The sequence below is a fragment of the Hesperophylax consimilis genome, chromosome 25 (genome assembly GCF_061612785.1).
Source record: "Hesperophylax consimilis isolate HC1 chromosome 25, BYU_Hcon_1.0, whole genome shotgun sequence".
Classification (NCBI taxonomy): domain Eukaryota; kingdom Metazoa; phylum Arthropoda; class Insecta; order Trichoptera; family Limnephilidae; genus Hesperophylax; species Hesperophylax consimilis.
The window spans coordinates 7,089,890-7,112,133 of record NC_142860.1 but is presented as its reverse complement, the minus strand read 5'-3'; the positions used below and the strand labels follow the sequence as shown (position 1 = coordinate 7,112,133).

At 36.2% G+C, this 22,244-nt stretch overlaps 1 protein-coding gene across 1 annotated transcript; it reads left to right on the top strand.

Annotated features, from left to right (window-relative positions):
- The first annotated feature begins 10,332 nt into the window (after positions 1 to 10,332).
- On the top strand, positions 10,333 to 19,758 carry LOC149411479 (cdc42 homolog). The gene is made up of 4 exons (XM_089646901.1): positions 10,333 to 10,617; positions 14,947 to 15,056; positions 18,917 to 19,084; positions 19,638 to 19,758. The coding sequence occupies exons 1-4, from the start codon at positions 10,431 to 10,433 to the stop codon at positions 19,725 to 19,727; spliced, it is 555 nt and encodes a 184-aa protein (XP_089503027.1). The 5' UTR covers positions 10,333 to 10,430; the 3' UTR covers positions 19,728 to 19,758.
- The last annotated feature ends 2,486 nt before the right edge of the window (positions 19,759 to 22,244 follow it).

Below are 22,244 nucleotides of genomic sequence, written 5' to 3'. Positions count from 1 at the left end.
ACTTAATGTATAGATTTTCTCTCACACAGCGTAAACCAATCCCATTTACACAATAATATTATTATTTATGATAATGTAAATGATTTGTGCTTATTAATATAATGTATTGGAATCTTCAAAGCTAAATGTTTATCTACAATATACTAGGCTAGTCATCTGCAATAAGAGTAAGCGATGAAATATAATTAAACATATCTCACCGTTTACCTTGATTGATTCATATCATAGATAATAGAAACAAGGGTATAAGAACCATTATTATTATGAAACTTCACACCAATGCACGTCGGCATTATCGTTCACCCATACTACAACAAATCGCATCTACTCACAGCGGCATCCAAACTTTGTTTCTACCTAAACACCAAACACAACTTTTATTTTCTCCGTCGCTTTGATAGTCTGTTTAGTATGGTGAGAGCTCGACAACAGTCAGCACCCTCCCATGCCATGTCTTCCTTTGTTTCTATTATCCATGGTTCATAATATTGATTTAATACATTGATGATAAAACATTGGTTTCATGTTAGAACTGAGATTACCCGGTATTTTGATTTTACAAGATTACTTCATTACGGGTCACTTTCGGTACTACGAAAGTCAATCTTTTGTACTTTATATCAGTTACTGTTATGTATCATCAGGGTGGAGACACATTACGCTTACGTTGGCCTATTTCGATAAATCGCTCGCCGTACACTACCAATGGGAATGTATGGCGAGCGATATGCTGAAATATGTCAAGCCACGAGAAAATAGAGGGCTTATAGCGTGGTCTGTCACAGGCATTAAGGAATGGATATTGCATAAATTCATATGTCAATATTATGTAAATACCTACATACTTCTTATTTATGTGCATTTCAAGCAATTTTTTTGCATAGTTATAATATTTTAGTGCAAGAGTTTTAGATCATATATATTATTATCAAACATATTTTTCGAAAGCATACTGATCCGTTTCCTAGTTATACAGCTTCATATATAAAAAAGGTTTAGATTTAACCATTTGCGACCTGAAGGGTAATTCTGTATCTTTTGCTTTAGCCTAATGGGGTAGACACATTATGTTATATGCATCAAAGCGTTTTATATAACATCACATCGCTCGCCATACAATCCCATACAGACCTGTCACACCAGACGATGTGTTATACGTGTGGGTGTGACGACGATGATACACCGTGATCTGCTAGCCAAGCGATATTTGAAAATGATGCGACCCCTACGGCAGGAGAGGGGGTCAGATCAATTTACGTAGGCTGTCATCTGCAAGGTGACAGATACCATTCAAAGAAATGAAATTCCCCAGCAGTTCCCAATTAATTTAACCACCTCTCCTTAGGTAGATTATTGCGTATGTATGATGTAATCTGCATAGCCCACTCCCAAACAAGCGTTAATGCGTGTAGCGTAGTGTGTTTAAGCCTTTGAATGGTAAATCGGCCGTAAACAACACATTTTCACAGTTTTCCCAAACACGGTATTCCATATCTTGCTAACAAGCTAAATACGTTATATGTAATAAGCGTTAAGAGACAAATATATATTATACTGTAACATAAATGCCAGAAATGACGGTGTGTTTACCGCATAACCTGCGTTACAAGCCGGCAGTCACAGACAAATTTGCGAATGTCAATGTGTTTAAAAATCATTAAAACAATACTTCAAAAGGATATTAATTTATGAATGCCTATTAGGCTTTTACTATCAAATATGTAAGTAGTTATAATATGGCAATCTTTTATGTATTTCATACAATAAGTTATTTTACACAACAAAATATCTTGTAAATTCTCAATTGAATGATGCTTATTACATGTAGCCTTTGAATATGCGACTTTTGCTCATCATTATTTGAAGACATTGTCTAATGAATGTTTTTTTTTACCAAACCACGAGCCACTACGATGTTCCAATGAACCTATTATTATAGATGTTGTTCTTGTCTTTAGAAACAATCGCAGCTGGTTATCTCCGCGTGAGGTGTGCCCTTCTAACCAATTAATCCAACGTCAACACACAAACAAGAATAGACAAGCTAGAGAAATTTGACAGCCGTTAACACACGACGGATGTCTTTCAACTTCCAACGGCTAACCTAATGTAGTGCAAAGTTTTGAGATACGGATTACCGGTTTAGCCTTTTTGTGTTAATTGTTTCGGAACACTAACGTAACACAACATCTAACGCAAAAGTTACAGATTGACCGGTATGTATTCATTCTGGCAGACATGTTTTTTTTGTGGTTGTGTGAGTCTAGTAATCATAGTTGTATGAGTCTAGTAATAATCTATGATCCAATAAATGATGTCTTAAGGGGTATTATATTACAGAACTGATAATAAGAAGGTTTTAAAAATGGTTGTCTTAATAATAAATAATCACAAAGGACAGTAGTCTTCCAATTTAAAACATTGCTTCCTGTTTTCTTTGTTTACGACACGTAATATTCATAAATGAAAGTTTAACCCCTTGTACCCCTATAAGCCGTTGTGGCCACGCACGTCACGAAACACTACAATTGCAGAGTTGACCTTATGCATTCATTTTGCCTTTGGATTCTACTGATTTTGTCAAATGCAAAAATCAAAATGTCGCTTTATCAAGCATGGTATTAGTAAAAAAAATGTACTTTTATTTATTGAATATTCTCATTTTGGCTATACCAGGGTGCACTAATTTTTTGTAAGTTATTTACTGAGTTCAAATGCCTTGTAAATAAATCTTGCTTGCCTTTCATAACTTAGAATAGCAATGTAATCATTTGCCTAAGAATGTGTGTGGCTTGTTCAATTTTGTACTTTGGTAATAAAATTAAAATAATTTACCCGATAAAGGTAATTTATGATAACATATTTTTGTTCATCATAGGAATTCAAAAACAACTTTTTGCAATTTTTTAAATTTAAAAAAAAAATATATGGGTGACTCCATAAGTCGATAGTGACATTTGTATAGTGGAGTATTTAGTAGATCCTTTGATATTGGGTGGCTCAAAATAACCTAGCTAAAAGTTAAACACATAATTTGGTAATGCATTTTCCAATAGTATAAAATATTGTTTTTGATTAGATCAGATTTTTTTCATTACTATTTATGTTCCTTATTAATTTTATGACTATCACGCCGCTCGTGTACAGAATTGTTACGCTTCAGCGATAACTGCTACACAACATGAGTCGACTTAGTTCAGTCGAGTAGGCAGGCTACGTTACTCATAACGCACTGTTAAAAAATTATATTTGTTGCCTGTTCATTGAAGTATTTTAGTACATGTTCCAAACATGATAAACATGAATCTGATAAGTGCTCCATTTGCATTATGTATATCAAAATACATAATAATGCACCTCTTTTGGGTCTCTTAAGTCTATGATATCACCAAAGATTTTAAATGAACACATAATAATCTTTTATGTATGTTGTGAAAAGTATTATAATTTTATTTATTAATTTGTAATTACACCTTTATATTTTATTTTATTTCTTTCTTAAATTTACTTGTGTTATTTGTACCGTAATTTTGCACAACTATTGTCTTACGGTTCCATGGCAACTCAGCACAGTGACAATTCGACCCACTTTAGAAAAAGTGATATTTAAAAAACAAGTCATTAAAAGTGATGAATTTTTTTTTTGTATAAAAACCTAACCTATATAACATGGTTTTTTTCATCACTTGTCATGACTTCATATCACTTCTGAAGAGTGTGTTGAATTCCCACTGTCCTGAGTTGCCTGGTTACCGGTCGTAAGCCACAACTGTAGTTCAATCACCCACGCACACGAAAACATTGACCATAGTTGTGTTATGAAGTATACAACTATAGTTCAAAGTTTATTTTTATATAATTCAAATATATATAGAATAACAAAAGGTTTTTTAACTCATAGTCAATTTTGTTGACTTTTGGGGACAGCTCATATGGTCACATGGAAATCGTTGTGTCTCCCATACCCTCATAGTTAGAAATATGAACTAAACTGAGTTAGAAAGAGAAAACGCCAAGCTTTGTTTCCAAATATAGAAGTTAACCACAGAAGAATTTAAATGCCCACCCTCTATTCAACAAAAGTTCCGAACGTAATTTTGTCAAAAAAGTGTATTTTTTGTTTATCAGTTATTTTAGCTTAATTTTTAGATAAAAAACGCAATTACTTTTAAAACTTTATCACATTTGCTTTCTTAAATTTAATAAACTTATGTTTATTTCTAATAATAACCTTTCAAAAACAGCTTTTAGTGTTACCAGATGGTAGACCTAGCCAGAAAGTAATAATGAAATACGCGACCAGTTCCTACAATATTAAATGACTTTAGCCAACTTGAACACTGAAATAGTTATTTTTCTACTGAAATCCAAAGCTGCTTCTAACACACTGCACAATCTTTTTTATCAATTTATTCTGCATATTTATTGCATTATGTTTTTTGATTAATAACTTAGCTCACACTGCATTTTATGGTTACATACTAATACTAGGTAGTGTTGTAATATTTATACTTCATATTGTATTATTATTTATTTGTACATAATTTAAACTTAAAACCAAGTTAACCCCTCCGACTTTTCGCGAACTTGAAGCTAAGATGTCTTTACCGAAATGTCAATTTCACGAAAACGTTGTGTTATTACCGCCTCACAATCAAAGCTCTATAAATGAAACATTACTGAACGGAGCCGAATAGTAAAAACTGTTTTAGAAAGGTTACAAAATAGGCTTTCAAATTGTTGTATCATAAATAAATATTAACATTTGTAAATATTTAAATTTAGAATGGAAACATGAAAAAATTGTAAAAATGACTCACCTGTAATGTTTTATGTAAAAACGATACTAAAATCACGGATAATGTAAAAAAAAAAACACTTATTTCATCGTACAAATGTACAATAAACAATTCTGTCACTTCACTTTTTGACCATTTCATACAAAATATATTTTTAAAAAAATAATTAAACTTGCGAGGCGGGTCGGCACGTCAAACGGCTTTCTTGGCGTCGTTTTACGATTTGGCGGGTAAAATTTGCTTCCACTGAGTAGGTCTTTTTACGGGTTTCTATGGATAACTTTGAATAGAGATGTGAAGCTTCATTCAATACGAATATTCTACTTTTTGTTTTAGGGATGTCACTAGAAGAATAACGGAGTTATGACGATTTTTGTGGAAACACACGCGTTGACGTGTAAACACGCTTATTGTACTTGACTGCTATCGTTATTTTATCGTGTATATCTGCTTACGTTGCTGACCGGTTAAATGTGTGCTAACATGTAACTCTCTAATTTAGGCTGTTTAGGTGTGTTTCAAATTCCTTCCCATTTGATGACCATCAAATCTACGATCGGCACCAATTATAATTTCGATTTTCGGCCTTTGATCCAATTGTGATCAGCTGTCAACCATAATAGTCAGTTTTTCAATCGATTTTCACTGATCATAATTTAATTTAAAGTTAAAATGATAATAAGAGTCAGCGAAAAAGAAAGCATTCAAGTGCCAATATTTTTTAATGGTGCTGTTATTTTCATTTGATGGTTATCAATTGTGTTGGGAGTTTTAAACACTTCAACCTTATTTAATTTAACACACTAGTTTTTTGTATCAATTTTTTTGGGAGTTTACACCTCAACCTTATTTAATTTAACACTCATGTTTTTTAATATCAAATGTGTTAGGAGTTTACAACTCAACCTTATTTAATTTAACACATATGTTTTTTGTATCAAATGTGTTAGGAGTTTACACCTCAACCTTATTTAATTTAACACTCATGTTTTTTAATATCAAATGTTTTGGGAGTTTACACCTCAACCTTATTTAATTTAACACACATGTTTTTTTGTATCAAACGTGTTGGGAGTTTACACCTAAACCTTATTTAATTTAACCCACATGTTTTTTTGTATCAAACGTGTTGGGAGTTTACACCTAAACCTTATTTAATTTAACACACATGTTTTTTTGTATCAAACGTGGTGGGAGTTTACACCTAAACCTTATTTAATTTAACATACATGTTTTTTTGTATCAAACGTGTTGGGAGTTTACACCTAAACCTTATTTAATTTAACCCACATGTTTTTTTGTATCAAACGTGTTGGGAGTTTACACCTAAACCTTATTTAATTTAACATACATGTTTTTTTGTATCAAACGTGTTGGGAGTTTACACCTAAACCTTATTTAATTTAACATACATGTTTTTTTGTATCAAACGTGTTGGGAGTTTACACCTAAACCATATTTAATTTAACACACATGTTTTTTTGTATCAAACGTGTTGGGAGTTTACACCTCAACCTTATTTAATTTAACACACATGTTTTTGTATCCCTTATTGCAATTTTTGTCTTTAGTTAAGACCATCTATGCAGTTACTTCGTGAACTTTAATATGTTTGATTTATTTTTTATTATGTGTGAGAACTTCACTATGTATCACATAAAAAAGTAATTTTACCAAATGCATTTCTAAGAAATTTTTATTTGTTATCAAAATTCCTATTCAAATATTGTACTTTGGCTTAAGAAATTATGTTTATACGGTGAAATACACATACTTATTATAAGGTTCCCATACAAGAAGATTTTTCTGGTTCTTTATAAGAGACTTTCACTGTGAAAAGCTGTTTGTTAACATTTTCCACAGGATAGAATAAATAAATATGATTTTTATTCTCTGGAAAAGTATTTTTTCAATTTTTTTAATTATATTCTGTCCTGATGTATTTACTGCAATGTAAATACTGAATGTATTTACTGCAAAATAATGTTTTATTTATTTATTATTTTTTTAGCTACTACATACATCTTCCAGTCAATATTTTTGTAATAAATATTTATAAAATGTATTAATTTTATTGATTATTTATTAAGGTTTAGATTATGCACTGTAACAAAATGAATCTAATTTTGAATTATTTCTGACCCCAGTATTTTGATTTACATAGAACACTGAGTGGATAACTGATAGAAGTGTGTTATGGAGGTGTCAGTATGCTTACTTCGGGTCAAATTCGTAAAACATTTCAAATACGTATGGAAATTATTATTTTTTTTTACAAATTATCGATTTCTCGGCCTGTTTGGGGCCAAGAGTCGAAAGGTTTTACGTAAAATGGCGAAAATTTTAAACCTCAACCTTATAGGAGTAAATTGAAAAAAACATTTATGGGGAAAAGATTTCTTTTTTACTAGCAGTATTATTAGGCCCTTCATACCTGGAGATACTTAGAAGCTACGTGACTGTGTTGCAACCATAAGTAGCCTACTGATATGCTACCTGAATTTTTTTTTACATTAGTTCGACACAGGAGGGCCGGCATAGTCTGGTAACGCATTGGACTGCCATTCCGAAGGTCGCGGGTTCGAACCCGGCGTGCGCAAATAAATTTTATTTGATTAATTTGTGTTATTTCACAATTAATTAATTAAAATAATATATAGTATATTTGCGGCACGTTCCAGATTGGAAGATACTACCAGTATCGCCCTGGTGTAAGACCACCATTCAGAATTGAAACGTTGCTCCAAATGGCTTTAGCCGTGTTTAGTGACTAGATCTGAATAGCCAGGTACTTCCCCACCTTCCTCTTTCCCTTCCCCACTTACCTTCAGCCTCACAACATCCCCCAATTGGGGATGCCATAGTCTCACTGGCTCCAGACGGGAGCAGTTGGGACTCTTGTGAGGTATTCACTATAAAAAAAAAAGGAGGCTCTGAGGAAAATAATTTCCCCCAGGGTCTATGTCGTCTTTGGGGATGCTGTGTGGAGGATTTTTTTAAGGAGATGAAGATCAAGGAAGGAAAAAGGTGTGAGGGGTGGGTAGGAATCTGGGGGTCAGTGTGTCCAGGAGTGACGGATGATTGAATTCATCCCTCCCACTGCAGTGCAAGGCGATGGGTCAAGAGAGTCCTGCTCGAGAGACAAAAAGACCCCCTCAACCAAATCCGGTCTCTCCAAATCCTGTCTGCCACAGTAGGTGGGTAGACGCATCCGCCGCCAACACCTAGATAATCCTCACCTCATGAAAGTGCTTGGGGTGACCTATGGGAGAGGTGTTGCTTATTCAATGAATGATTCCCAGGGCGGCGGTACCCATATCTGCCTCTCAAATTGGTATAAATTTCTAACGCATTCGGGTAAATTATAGTCATATAAATATGTAAACTTTTCCACCTTCAGAATGAATTTAACTTTCGATTCATTTTCGGAAGTCATTTCTGTCAAACGAGTAGTAGATAGGAACCCAACTCGCATAACGTGCTACCAGCACTGTCAGTAGCGTGCAACTGATATCAAGCACGTAGTCGACCCGTGTACGAACACTTGCAAAATAGTATGGCGGGTACTCAAGAGCAGTGCGTTTGCTACGCGCACGAAAGTCGAGTCGCTTGTAAGTATCTCAATGTACAAAGAGCATTACTGCTGCCACGCCATTTTACATTTCATCATGTATTTGCAGCAGTGAATTATTGTTTTATAATATTCTAATTCTGGAAATAAGGGAATTTAAACAATTTCAAGATTTTGTACTGTTTTGATACGTGAATAAATAATATAACATATCTCAAAGTGCATTTTGAAATTTTGTAGAAATTCCTTTTGTGTATTACTATCATAGATGAGTGAACAAGTGAAATGGGGCATGAACCATTAAATGTATGAAACCACGCGCGTAAAGCGTGTCGCCAACATTGTTCATCCACACTACTGCAAATCAGCTATGCCTCGTCTTGGTTTCTACCTTAACCCCGATAGAGCCGTGTAGATTGGTCGTAACTCGGTGACAGTTGGCACACTCCCATACCATATCCTCTTTGTTTCTGTTATCTACGGCTACTACTAAGTATTTAGTTAGTTCTTATTTTGGCCACCTGCACATATAAGTTTGTAGATCTGTAGTCACTGTAGCTCAGTCTGAATTTCACCTTTTTTCTTTTTGGAATAGGTAGGTGCATATTTTTATTTTTCAACAATAATAGAATAATATGAAACAAACGATGTAACTTCTTGTTTTATGGCCATTGTTCCTAACCCTACTGATTCACTTTTGAGCCCATAGGATAAAGAAGAAAACTAGATCATTTATAATCTAGTTTACATGCCCTCTGTCTTTCTTACACTCTTCTGACATCGTAGATCTCCATCCCATTTTAATTTCATAATCATGGTGATCAACAGTTTTGTATTGGAAATTTAAGGCCCGATTGGCCAAATATTTGGATCACGAAACACATCCAAGTGGAATTTCTTGTGTTCTTTATTCTATGGTTGAGCAGAAATTTTGTCTCAACATTGCTCAAATGCACAACTACACTCAATCAAGCATCGATCAAGCTAGGGGAACCAAACGACTGAATTAAACTCAGCTCAGTAAAGGACTAGTAATAAAAAAGTGTCAACAGAGTGAAAAAATACAGAGAAATGTCAAACGTCATTCGGTTTGCACTCTAGTTTCAATTTTATTGTGTTTGCTTATTGCCAATTTTATTATCAATTTGATTATATTAAATTATATTTACATGGACAGCGAAAATGAAGATATTTAGATAGAGTGGAATGGGCAGAAGTAATAGACGATAATATCATGTTACACAGAAGGCGAAAGGGTGTGCATGTCAATTACATCCAAATATTGAATGACAAAAGTTTTTTCTAACCATTTTCCAATGTAAGAAATACCATTTCATTGCCGGATGATGTTCTGAAATCCACAATCTTCATTTTCTCACTCTGCCTGTAGCTATTGCTACGTTTTGGTTTGTTTTTGCTGTCCATGTTGAATTCTTGAGAAACTTCAAAAGTCAAATTTTCGAATGTACTTATGCGACATTAGAAAGGGCAAGCTGACGCTTTATTTTTGGATCTGGAAATTTGATGCAGAAAAATCTCTGTGAATTTCAAGACACCGGAGCTTATAATTTGAGGGTTTTGCTGCTTGATCTATCACTGAAACAGAACTCAGATGCCAACTCAGCCACTGACAAGTCATTTCATGCAAAGTTTCGTAATGGATGACTTAGCCAGTCGAGTAATTGAACTCACGACGCCTGGCTGGGAACTAAACGCTATGCCAACTCAGCCACTGACAAGTCATTTCATGCAAAGTTTCGATTGTGAATGGTGAGATACCAGGGCGATACTGAGAGTATCGTTCAAATTCATCCATGAATTTAAATTGATAACTAGCATTGGTTATATTTTCTACTTCCATAATATTATTATGAAATCTGCTTTTTATCTATATACATTATCTGGAGAAACTACTATCACTCTTGAGATAAAATAGATAAGTCATTCAATAAGTAACAGTTACACAGTGCGCAACAATTTTTTCATGGAGTGAACTCATACTTCAGAGTCGGTATTACATTAAGCTGTAGTGAGACAATATTGAAGTTTTATTTGTGAAAATGGCCACAAATAAAGTTGTGAAATGTGTAGTGATAGGAGATGGTGCTGTTGGGAAGACCTGCCTATTAATAGTCTACGCGAAAAACACGTTTATTCGTGAATACGTCCCAACGGTGTTTGAAAATTACAGTGTCGGAGTCAACATCAGGGGTGAAATGGTGCAAGTCACTCTCTGTGATACTTCTGGTGAGTTACATTCTAGATACGGGTTGGCTGATAGAAATTGCTGCCAAGCAATAAGTCAGCTCTTTATGTATGTATTATAAAGTGTTAATAAATGTTGTGTTCGTACAAACAGGTCTCCAACTCGTCTTGGAAGGAGTTTATAAATAATTGGTTCTTTTAGATTAATCAGGGATTTATTAATACTCCACGTATTATAAAGGTGACTCGATAGTCGACCTAACTAGAAGCTGGCTAATTGGAATCTGAAACAGTAAGTTTCTCTGGGAGCCTTCCCACTGGTCCTGGCGACTACTGGCCACTGGCTCCATCTTGCGGACTTTCACGCATGAAGCTCTTACTTCCCAACAATAAATAAAATAACTGAGGAGCAGTGGGGGTTCATGACCTATCTCACTGAGTTCAATCGGAGATTTCAAACAGTCACACGACGTCTGATTGATGTGAAACATTGAAATTGATTTTTATCGATGGAAGTGAAAATGATAGTAAACTATTTTTCTGATGGTAAACTAATTATTTTATTATTATTAAAATATATGGTGTCGCGCGTGGGACCTGGGGTGCCCTGACTTTCCCTCGGCCAGCTCAGAGCGGGGCATGAGACGTCTCTCTCATAGTCAGGGTTCGGGGTCAGCGCGAGGCTCAAGAATCCATATCCCACCGTCTACACAAAACACTCCCATACGACTGCTATCCCCAAATGAAAGAGGTTAGGTTTTTTATGAATCAACATTGTATTTGAGCGGCAAAATGGACATTACATGGGTGAATAACATTAGAATACAGGTTGTTACATCCTAACTGGAATTATCATCAAAGGGTTCCCTAATCTCTCTCTGGGGAGTAATTAACAGCTCTCTCTCTCTCTCTAGACCGACAGGCAGCGTGGACGAATTTAGGTTATTAGTGGACACATTCAAGGGGTAATAGGAAGCGTAAGAAACTCACAGCGTGGCGTGGTCGGGACATGGGAGTCCTCGGGGCATCCTGTTGATTGTAGGGCTGAGCGCCGTGTTTCAAACAAGCGGTGCCAGCCTGTCGATGTTCAAAGCGCGCCATTCTCGTACATTATGCTTTTCGACCGTGCGGTGCGAAATTGGGAACGCGGGGCCGGAACGCGCACACGTCCAGCTAGGTCAGAGGTCGGGGCGTAAGAAGGGCGAGGCGCTTGGTCGCCCGGGGTGGGGGGAACTCTAGCGGATCTTTTGTGCGTTTTCAACTCCGTTTGGCCCAGCAACCAACCTGATAGTTCCCGCTACTCAGGCTAGCAACTGTAGGATCTTCGCGCCTAAAATCTGTTATATGACAATGGAGTTAATAGGAGTTATGGCGGCCGGGCGGAAAGAGCTGATAAGTCACGACTGGCCGAATGAAGTGTCGTTCCATGCAAGAGTGTTGTCTACGCAAGAGTCGGGTTTTACCCCCCTAGGCGTGCCAAAAGAAGTTTCACATCAAAAATTGCCTCATCCTGGCTCCCTCTTGTTGAGCAGTCATTCACCCAATTCCAAAATAGGGTGACCGCTCCAACCTGGCCAACTACCACCCCATTCAAGGTGATAGAACATGTCATCAAACACAAACTGCTCACATACCTCAAGAACAACAAAACTACAGGGTTTTCCAATAAGAGGTGTTATTTTGATATTCAATCGTAAAAGATCAATGGTTTCGTTGCTTGTGTGGCACGTAGCGCCGTCTTGTTGAAATTAAACGTTGTCCAATACCATCCAATTCCGGCCATAAAAATCATTAATCATCTCTCGATTGCGCAATCCATTCACCGTAACTGTTGCTCCAGCCTTATTTTCGAAAAAGTAAGGTCCAATGACTCCGCCGGACCATAAACCGCACCAAACAGTCACACGTTGAGGATAAAGAGGCTTTTCAACAATAACTCTTGGGTTTTACGAGTCCCAGATGCGACAATTTTGCTTGTTGACGAAGCTACCGAGGTGGAAATGGGCCTCATCACTCAAGATGATTTCCATTTAATTCACTCAAGTGAATTTTAATAATTTCAATGCATTGTTGAAGCATTTATCGTACCATTTTTATTAATGGCGTAGTTTCTACTTCTCAAATGTCAAAAAAATGACATCTTCAAAAGTAACATCTACCGAAATAGCGGGCTATTCAAAATAACACCTCTTATTGGAAAACACTGTATTAAGGATGGACAATACGGATTCTGGCGGAACCGCTCGTGCGGTGATTTTCTCGCGAATGTGAGGCACATTACGGTGACACCCAAACAGTTGCACTGGATGTTTCCAAGACCTTTGATTGGGTTTGGCATCGAGGATTTTTCAACAAACTGCCTTTTTTTGGACTTCCCGCATCCTTGTGCACTTAGATTGCCGACTATTTGAGGGAAAGGTCGTCCTCAATTTCAATAAATGCTGGCGTCCCACAGGGATCTGCCTCCGACTTTGTTTTTGTTGCACATCAATCATCTCTTGTTATGTGCACAAAATCACTGTTACGCGGATTACAGTACAGTTACACGTCCGTGATAGCTTTCGTTTGACAGGCCCCCAAAGGATACACAAACTTCAAGATCTCGGAGGGCTTTGTAGCAGTGAGAGAGTGGATAGTTACCTCTTTGGGTAAGAATAACCTGGTCGAATTTAATGTTTCAATGGTCCAATCATGCCTGATTACGTTTTAAAAATATATAAATAACAATCTAGTCTCCTTCAACGGAAACAACCTTCCCAACGTGCCTTTCATTGATATGCTTGCTTTCCTCCTGGGGTAAAAATAATCTCGTCGAATTTAATGTTTCAAAGACCCAATCCTGTCTGATTACGTCTAAAAGGGATCTAAATGATAATCTAGTTTCCTTCAACGGAAGCAATCTTCCAAACAGGCCTTCCATTGATATGCTTGGTGTAACTCTAAGTTACCAGCTCAGGCACGGTGGCTCCATCAAAGCCAGAGTCAAGTTAGCCTCTCATAAGCTGTGCTTACTGTACAGGGCATACAGATACTTAAATAGTACACAACCGCAGACCCTGTACAAATCGCAAGTGCGCCCCATTGATGCATTTGGTAGACACCTCTAGTCTGGAGCCCCAAAATACCTGAAAAACAACGTTGTTTCCCCTTTCTTAATAAACGGACTGTAATCCTTGGAGCACAGGCGTCAAGAAAGCATCATTGATCTCTTCGGCACACAACATAAAATGTCGGTTGACATTTGTCACACGAGAACGGATTGCTTCTACGATTCGTTCTCGTGTTCAACAACTCGGTTGTGTTTATTTTATGTTTTCGGTACATCATGCCGTTTTATGCATCAAGTCTTGAAGATCACCGGCCCTTAAAAACTGTCTGTTTTGCTGCACCCTGTATAAGAAAACAAATGTCACGAGTAACCGGGCTGAGAATAAAACTACTCCCTTCCGTAATGGTTAAAACCTGTACGAATGGTCACCTTAACAATACGTACAATGAAAATATGCACTTGGACTTGATTCATAGTATATATTTTTTCAAAATTACACCCTTTTCATTTGAATCTTCTGGGTGTTGCCATCTACAGCAGAGATGAGCCTCGTGCGGCCCTCAAGCCCATTACCTACGTGCGGCCCACAAGCCCATTACGTGCAGCCCACAAACCGCAAAAGTTTAATCATTCTTTTTTTTATTGAAGTTTTTAATGATTTCAAAGGTTTACATTTTATATACAGAAAAAAAATGTTCCTGAGTAAATTTTGTTTAACTCTCCGAACGAATTATTAAATTAATTGATTTGGCCTTGAACCTAGCAACATTTTTAAATTTTTGCGCTTTATTTGTGCCCGTTATGATTGATATTTTGCATGGATTCCGTTTTATTAGAGTAGGTAGTTACGTTTTCTAATTATGTTTCTGAAAATAGTTTTTAACCGTTCAGATTTCCGGGTGCTGTGATCAAATATTTAACTTTTCTAAATCTATATTACAAAATATTTACCTATACGAAAGTGTTTCGCAACAAACTTTTGTTTGCTTATTTCAGAATGATAAAATCGACAGAACTATTGGTTTACCTTGGAGATAAATAAAAATCATCTGCGGATTTTCTTTTTTTTTCCTTTTATGATTTCTTTATTAAAAATGAATAGTTTTAGAAAATATGAAATGAATTGCGACACCAGTTAACCATGTCAAGCTGTATGTACTCTAGCCCTTGCGGCCCGCGAACAAATGGAAAATTGATAAATTGGCCGTTCGGTTAAAAAACTTGGATACCTTAAAGCAACCCAAATCCATAAGCCATCGATTTCGCTGCTATTATTTTTGTCACACTGTATATTAAAAAAATCTCTTGTATTTATCTTTCAGGCCAAGAAGAGTATGACAGGCTTCGTCCCCTGGCTTATCCCAAAACTGACGTATTCCTCATCTGTTGCTCTATTGCCATTCCAGAATCATTTGATAATGCTAAAGAGCGGGTATGTATATCATAATATAATGTACTACTACCTACTACCCTCACAGCTGCTAATCGCCGACGACATTCTTGACATTTGACAGTTGAAAACATCATATTGTTCGCCCGTTGGAAGAAAAAATTATACATAAATTATTCCCCTAAAATTTATTAAAATTGATTAGGCATTTGGTGATTTTTTTTACCAATATTTAAAATAATCCTCAATATCTGTTGATTCTCCATATCCCCGTGTTAAAACGACGCTTATCGAATGTAGACAACTGTATCTAGACTTTGGACGATCTTGATAACTAAGCATTGTTTATGATGCATTTTCATTAATTTCCCACGGAATAATCGCCTGGGGAGGAACATACTAATCGAAGTCTATCATTTATTATTTTGAATACATAACTTATAATGCCCACGCACAGGCTTCGCATTTGTGGGATTTTTTTGTTGTTGCAATCTTATGTTTTGTGTAATTATATATGTACCTGTATGTATCAAAAAAATTGCCAAAAAATAAAAAAAAGCAGCCCTCAGTCGATGTCAAAGGTAATTGCCAATTACTAGCAGTAAAAAGTGTTGCAGAATTGTTCATGGTAAGCCTCCAACTGTAGCAAGGGTAAACTTAACTAGATTCATGCTAGACCTCCAATCCCAGCAAGGGTCGACTTAATTAGATTCATGCTAGACCTCCAATCCCAGCAAGGGTCGACTTAATTAGATTCATGCTAGACCTCCAATCCCAGCAAGGGTCGACTTAATTAGGTTCATGCTAGGCCTCCAATAAGGAACTGGATTGAAAAATATTATGGATTAAAAGTATGTATTCATATAGATCAATAAACAACTCTGATTCTGTAGATATAAGTTAATAATGTATTAATAATAAAAATGTTTAATAATAAAAATCCCATTGCATACATTTGTAATCTTAGTTTCAAGACAGGCACATTCCCAAACCACTTAAAACAATCAGTTGTTTTATTGATTTATAAAAATGGAAACAAATCAGATATACATAATTATCGGCCAATATCATATCGGCCATAAAATTATCGAGAAAATCGTAAAAAATCGTCTCACCCTCTATCTTGAAAGACATAAAATCTTATCTAATAACCAGTTCGGCTTTCGACCAGGTCTAGGAACAGAAAATGCTATTGCTACGCGGCCCTTGTAGAATTCGGTGTACCCCAAGGGAGTACCTTAGGACCTATTTTGATCAGTATTTATATCAATGATCTGTGTGACAGCAATTTTTACAATCATATTATAACATTTGCAGATGACACTGTCTAAATATTTGAAGGTAAAACATGGAACAATGTATACTGCAAAGCAGAAAGTGGAATGAAATAGCTAAAACTTTGGTTAGACTATAATCTGTTGACAGTCAATTCGGAAAAAACTGAATTTATACGATTTAGTGCGACAGAAGCGGCCAACCCGAGGAAGCATATAATATTTTTATACATAAATGCATTGACTCCACTACCTGTAATTGCTATAAATTGGAATGCGTAGACAGTATAAAATACCTTGGTGTTATATTAGACAAATATCTAAGATGGGACGGATACATAGATCTAGTTGCCACAAAGGTTAGAAAGCTTACGTACATGTTTATGACAATCAGAAATATCTTACGTAAAAAAGAATTGAAACTCATTTATGATGCTATGTGTGGGTCACTTCTAGACTATGCATCCTTAGGTTGGGGTGGGTGTGCAAAAACTGTTTTGGACAAATTAGCAAAAGCTCAAAAATCACTACTAAGGGTAATCCTCAAAAAAACCATTTAGATATCATAGCGATGGACTATTTGAAGAATTCAGAGTTCTGGATGTTAGACAACTATACATGAGAAAATTAATTTTAAACACCCATCAACAACGCCACCTCTACCCATCTATTAACCACTCTCACGACACCCAACTAAAACATCTCTCGCTCAAAGACACTTCTCATTCTTAGGTCCAAAACTATACAACTTCAGACAATATATGCCATGGTATAATATGTAGAATATATAAAAGGTCATTTAAAAACTAATAAAATACGATCCCATTAAAACAAACAGTTTGGTTGGTACGACTGAACCTGAACAAGTCTACGTAAGTAATATATATCCATGGTCTACATTGTCTACAACATCCACATTCCACATCATTGTTTCCAATTCGTGGAGAATTTCCCGAATTGTGGGGAATTTCTAAGATTTTCAAGAATAGGGTTTTTTGCAGGGAGAATCTTTTTGTGGAGAAAATACGGAGATTCTAGATTATGCAACCATATCGAAAAAAAATATTTACAATAATTTTGAGAAAGTTCTATATTTATTTTTGGCTCACAGCAAATTTTCAAAACATGTCTATTATCAAAGCCTGAATGAAAGGGAAAATCCGAAAATAACTATGTAGAAAGTAAATAATAATTCAAATTTCAATAGAATTTGGTTTCATTTTGGAGGTAGTGAATTTGAAAATCTCTTCATCTCCTGGGGGTATTTTAGAGTGTATGCATTGGCAACTCTGGTCCACATTCACATTTAAAAAGATGAAAATATTTTAATGCAGGATTTGAAAAAAAAAAAAAAATTACTTATCAGGTGCGGTCGTGGATGCACTTTGATTCAATACGATAACGTTAGTGATAGATGATAACATAGTACCCAGTGTTCTTTCGTGTTAAAAGCTTGTAATCTTAAGAATAAAAAATGTCTGGATTCCCATATAAGATACAGCGCCGGTTGAAAACTTTTTTAGCTCTTTTGAGACTGGTGATTGGTGACGTTATGGGTTAATATAATATAAATACATTCATATACTAAAACTTTGAAAATTATTTTAATTATTAAAACTAACTAGAACAGTAAAAAAATATTAGAAGAAGAATATTTATTTCTAAATTGATGCCTGGCTGGGTTTTTACATTTTACTTTCTTATTTTTTTACAAAGAACTTATAAACGAAGAATAATAAACACAGCAAAAAAAAAATCAAAGTATAATCAAAAAACAAAATCAAAAAGAAAATAGATGACATAATAAAACACAACCTCTTAAAAAAAAACAATGTCAAAAAGAAATAAAGTAGAAACTCACCATGCAAGATGGAAAAATAAAATACTAGGAAAATTACAAAACTTTGGTAAGATAAACAGAGATACGAAGTTTCTATAGTTAAATAATATTATATTTGATATTCTTCTTTCTGAATTAAATTGGGTAATGAATTGTTTATATTTGGTGAATGATGTGTATAAAAAGTAAGAAGGTTATTATTGAAACAAAATGGACCGCAGTCATTTCTAGCCCATTCTAGCAAGTTTCGACTTAACCAGGTTAATGCTAGGCTTCCAACTATAGCTAGTGTCGACTTACCTAGATTCATGCTAGGCCTCATATTCTAGCAAGTTTCGACTTAACCAGGTTAATGCTAGGCTTCCAACTATAGCTAGTGTCGACTTACCTAGATTCATGCTAGGCCTCATATTCTAGCAAGTTTCGACTTAACCAGGTTAATGCTAGGCTTCCAACTATAGCTAGTGTCGAATTACCTAGATTCATGCTAGGCCTCATATTCTAGCAAGTTTCGACTTAACCAGGTTAATGCTAGGCTTCCAACTATAGCTAGTGTCGACTTACCTAGATTCATGCTAGGCCTCATATTCTAGCAAGTTTCGACTTAACCAGGTTAATGCTAGGCTTCCAACTATAGCTAGCGTCGACTTACCTAGATTCATGCTAGGCCTCATATTCTAGCAAGTGTAGATTTGTCTAGGTTCATGCTAGGCCTCCTGAAAGTACTTAACTACTTATATTATTTATCCCTATGGTAGACTGACATTGACAATATGTTTTATTTTCAGTGGCTGAAAGAAATGCGACACCACTGTCCAAATACTCCATTTTTGCTGGTGGGAACACAAAATGACCTGAGGGTGGAACGAACAAATACCGTGACCTTTAGTCACGGGGAGAGGTTAGCCAAACAGTTGGGGGCCGTCAAATATTTGGAGTGTTCGGCAAAGCTGAAGGTTGGTGGAACACTTAAATGTGTACTTTACCTATAATCTTCTTAATAACAAATGGATATATGTCATGGAAGCTTAACGAGTTGCGAACAAACTGCACGAACGATCAAAGCCTGTCAACGACTGTCTGTTGCAATTTAATGTAAGCACATTCCGAAGGAGATGGGGAAGAGGATGTAAGTAAAAGTGGGAAAGTACCTGGCTATTAAGATCTGGTCACCAAAGACGGGTAAAGCCATTTCAAGTAACCATTAAATTCTGAGCGGTGGTCTTATACCAGGGCGATACTGAGAGTGTCTTTCACTCAGGAACATTCCGAAAATATGCCTTATATTATTTTAAATGATATTAGGCATAATCATATATTATATCCTAATATAATCATATAAATAACACAAATCAATCAAATTAAATTTACTTGTTCACGCTAGGATTTGAACCCGCGACCTACTGAAAAATAAAGAAAAAATGGTGGCTTAAAAAAAATTGAGGATAAAAATATATAAAAAAATTGGTACGTTGATAATTTAATGAATAATAATAATCTTCTTTCCAGCAAAATGTGAAGGACGTTTTCAATGAGGCTATCGTCGTCGGCATGGATGGACAAAAGCCTATTTCAAAAAGGAAATGTTTAATTCTGTGAGAAAAATCAAAAGCAATACAAAATAATTTATTCAGTAAAAATTCATTCCCGTGGCACTGCCGCTGAGAGCTACATTATAACCTCTCTTTTTGGCATGTTTATGTGGAAGAGGGAGAGATTACGACGGAGCTATCAGCGGTGTATTTTAACGAATGTGTTTTTTGTGAGCGAAATATATATTTGTACTACCCAAATATTATTATAAAAATGTGTATATTTGTAAAAACCTAAATAAATGATTGTGTAACCCAATGGTACCTTATTCATGATTATTGCATTATTTATTTTATTTATCTGGATCGATTTTTCTAATTTCACAAAATCTCCTACAAATTTTTCAATTTCAATAACGTTTGTACACGATGACAATTAGCCGTCTTATCTAGCAGCCGATAAAGAATAAACGAAAAGTAAAATGATACAAAATAACGTAACTTATTATTTTATTATGTATGTTTATTTCTCAGGCTACATAAAAAATAAATAAGTGCTTTTAATTAAAACAGATTTTTATCATAGGAGGCCCTGAGGAAAAAAAATCCCTCAGGGCTTTATCATCTATGAGGATGATTTGTGTAGGTTCTTTTTAGGGAAAGGAAGGAAAGAAAGTTCTGTGAAGGAAAAAGGTATGAGGGGCGGGTAGGAATGTGGGGGTCAATGTGTCCAGGAGTGACGGACGATGAATCCATCCCTCCAACAGCATTGGAAGGGGTTGAGTTGAGAGAGAGTCCGGCAGGATAGGTCAAAAGGTCTTTTTCAACCAGTTTCTAGTAGTACGTGGGCAGATGCGTCCGCTGCCAAGGCTCATACAAACCGCAACCCATGAACCCGAAAACCTCTGCTTAGTCAAAAAACGTAAGGAACCACTTTAGGTGACCTATGGAAGGGGTGTTGGTTATCCCATGAATGGTTCCCGGGGCAGCGGTATCCACACCCGCTTCCTAAATTAAACAATTAAACATATATTACCAGCAAATATATTCAATAAATATACTACTTGTGTATACGAGTATTATATTGAAAAGTTATAAAATGATTTTTTAAAAGTGAAGTTTTAAAGTGATAATTTTTAAAGCGAAAGTAAAAGTTTGAAGCAAAAAGTTATAGAGTGAATTTAAATGAAAAGTTAGACAAGCAGGTTTATAAATACAGGGTGTATCGGCACTAACCCGACAAACTTTAACCAGCTATTCCTTAGCACATTTGGAGTAAAAAATGTTATGGGCACTTTGCTGTTTGCACTTTGTCGGGTACGTGCCGATACACCCTGTATAAAATATGTAATAATAATAAATTTCCAATGTGAATTTAATAAAATAATTCAAGGTTTTATTCAGTTTTGGGTGATTTTACTATAATGCGCTTCTACCTTCTTTAGCCAGCATTTCATTCTGTCCTGATAATTGACACTGTAACGCTAACCGAAACTTTGGCTAAAGAAGGAGGAAGCGCAACACTGCACAGTAACCCAAGAATTTATCACAATAAGACGGCCGTGATATACTCAAAACATACTACCTTAAAACGTTGAAATTTCATAAAAGTAATTTATCTTTTTTACTAACACCTCCCGAAGTTTGTGCACTTTACCCCCAGACCCCCTGTATATCGGGGCGCACCGATGACTAGACCATCAAAGAATCACCTACCGAAGTATGTGCACTTTACCATCTGACCCCCTGTATATCAGGGCGCACCGATGACTAGACTATTATAGAACCACCTCCAGAAGTATGTGCACTTTACCACCTGACCCCCTGTATATCGGGGCGCACCGATAACTAGACTATTATATAACCACCTCCAGAAGTATGTGCACTTTACCCACGGACCCCCTGTATATCGGGGCGCACCGATGACTAGACTATTATAGAACCACCTTCAGAAGTATGTGCACTTTACCCCCGGAGCTCCTGTATATCGTGGCGCACCGATGACTAGACTATTATAGAACCACCTTCAGAAGTATGTGCACTTTACCCCCGGAGCTCCTGTATATCGTGGCGCACCGATGACTAGACTATTATAGAACCACCTTCAGAAGTATGCGCACTTTACCCCCGGACCCCCTGTATATTGGGGCGCACCGATGACTAGACTATTATAGAACCACCTTCAGAAGTATGTGCACTTTACCCCCGGACCCCCTGTATATCGGGGCGCACCGATGACTAGACTATTGTAGAACCACCTCCAGAAGTATGCGCACTTTACCCCCGGACCCCCTGTATATCAGGGCGCACCGATGACTAGACTATTATAGAACCACCTTCAGAAGTATGTGCACTTTACCCCCGGACCCCCTGTATATCGGGGCGCACCGATGACTAGACTATTATAGAACCACCTCCAGAAGTATGTGCACTTTACCCCCAGACTTCCTGTATATCGGGGCGCACCGATGACTAGACTATTATAGAACCACCTCCAGAAGTATGTGCACTTTACCCCCAGACTTCCTGTATATCGGGGCGCACCGATGACTAGACTATTATAGAACCACCTCCAGAAGTATGC

Excerpts from the sequence above, each read along its gene's own strand:
- LOC149411479 (XM_089646901.1), top strand. The coding sequence starts at position 10,431 with ATGGCCACAAATAAAGTTGTGAAATGTGTAGTGATAGGAGATGGTGCT. Across the intron at positions 15,057-18,916 it reads TTGATAATGCTAAAGAGCGG|TGGCTGAAAGAAATGCGACA; the intron begins GTATGTATATCA and ends TTTTATTTTCAG. Across the intron at positions 19,085-19,637 it reads AGTGTTCGGCAAAGCTGAAG|CAAAATGTGAAGGACGTTTT; the intron begins GTTGGTGGAACA and ends TCTTCTTTCCAG.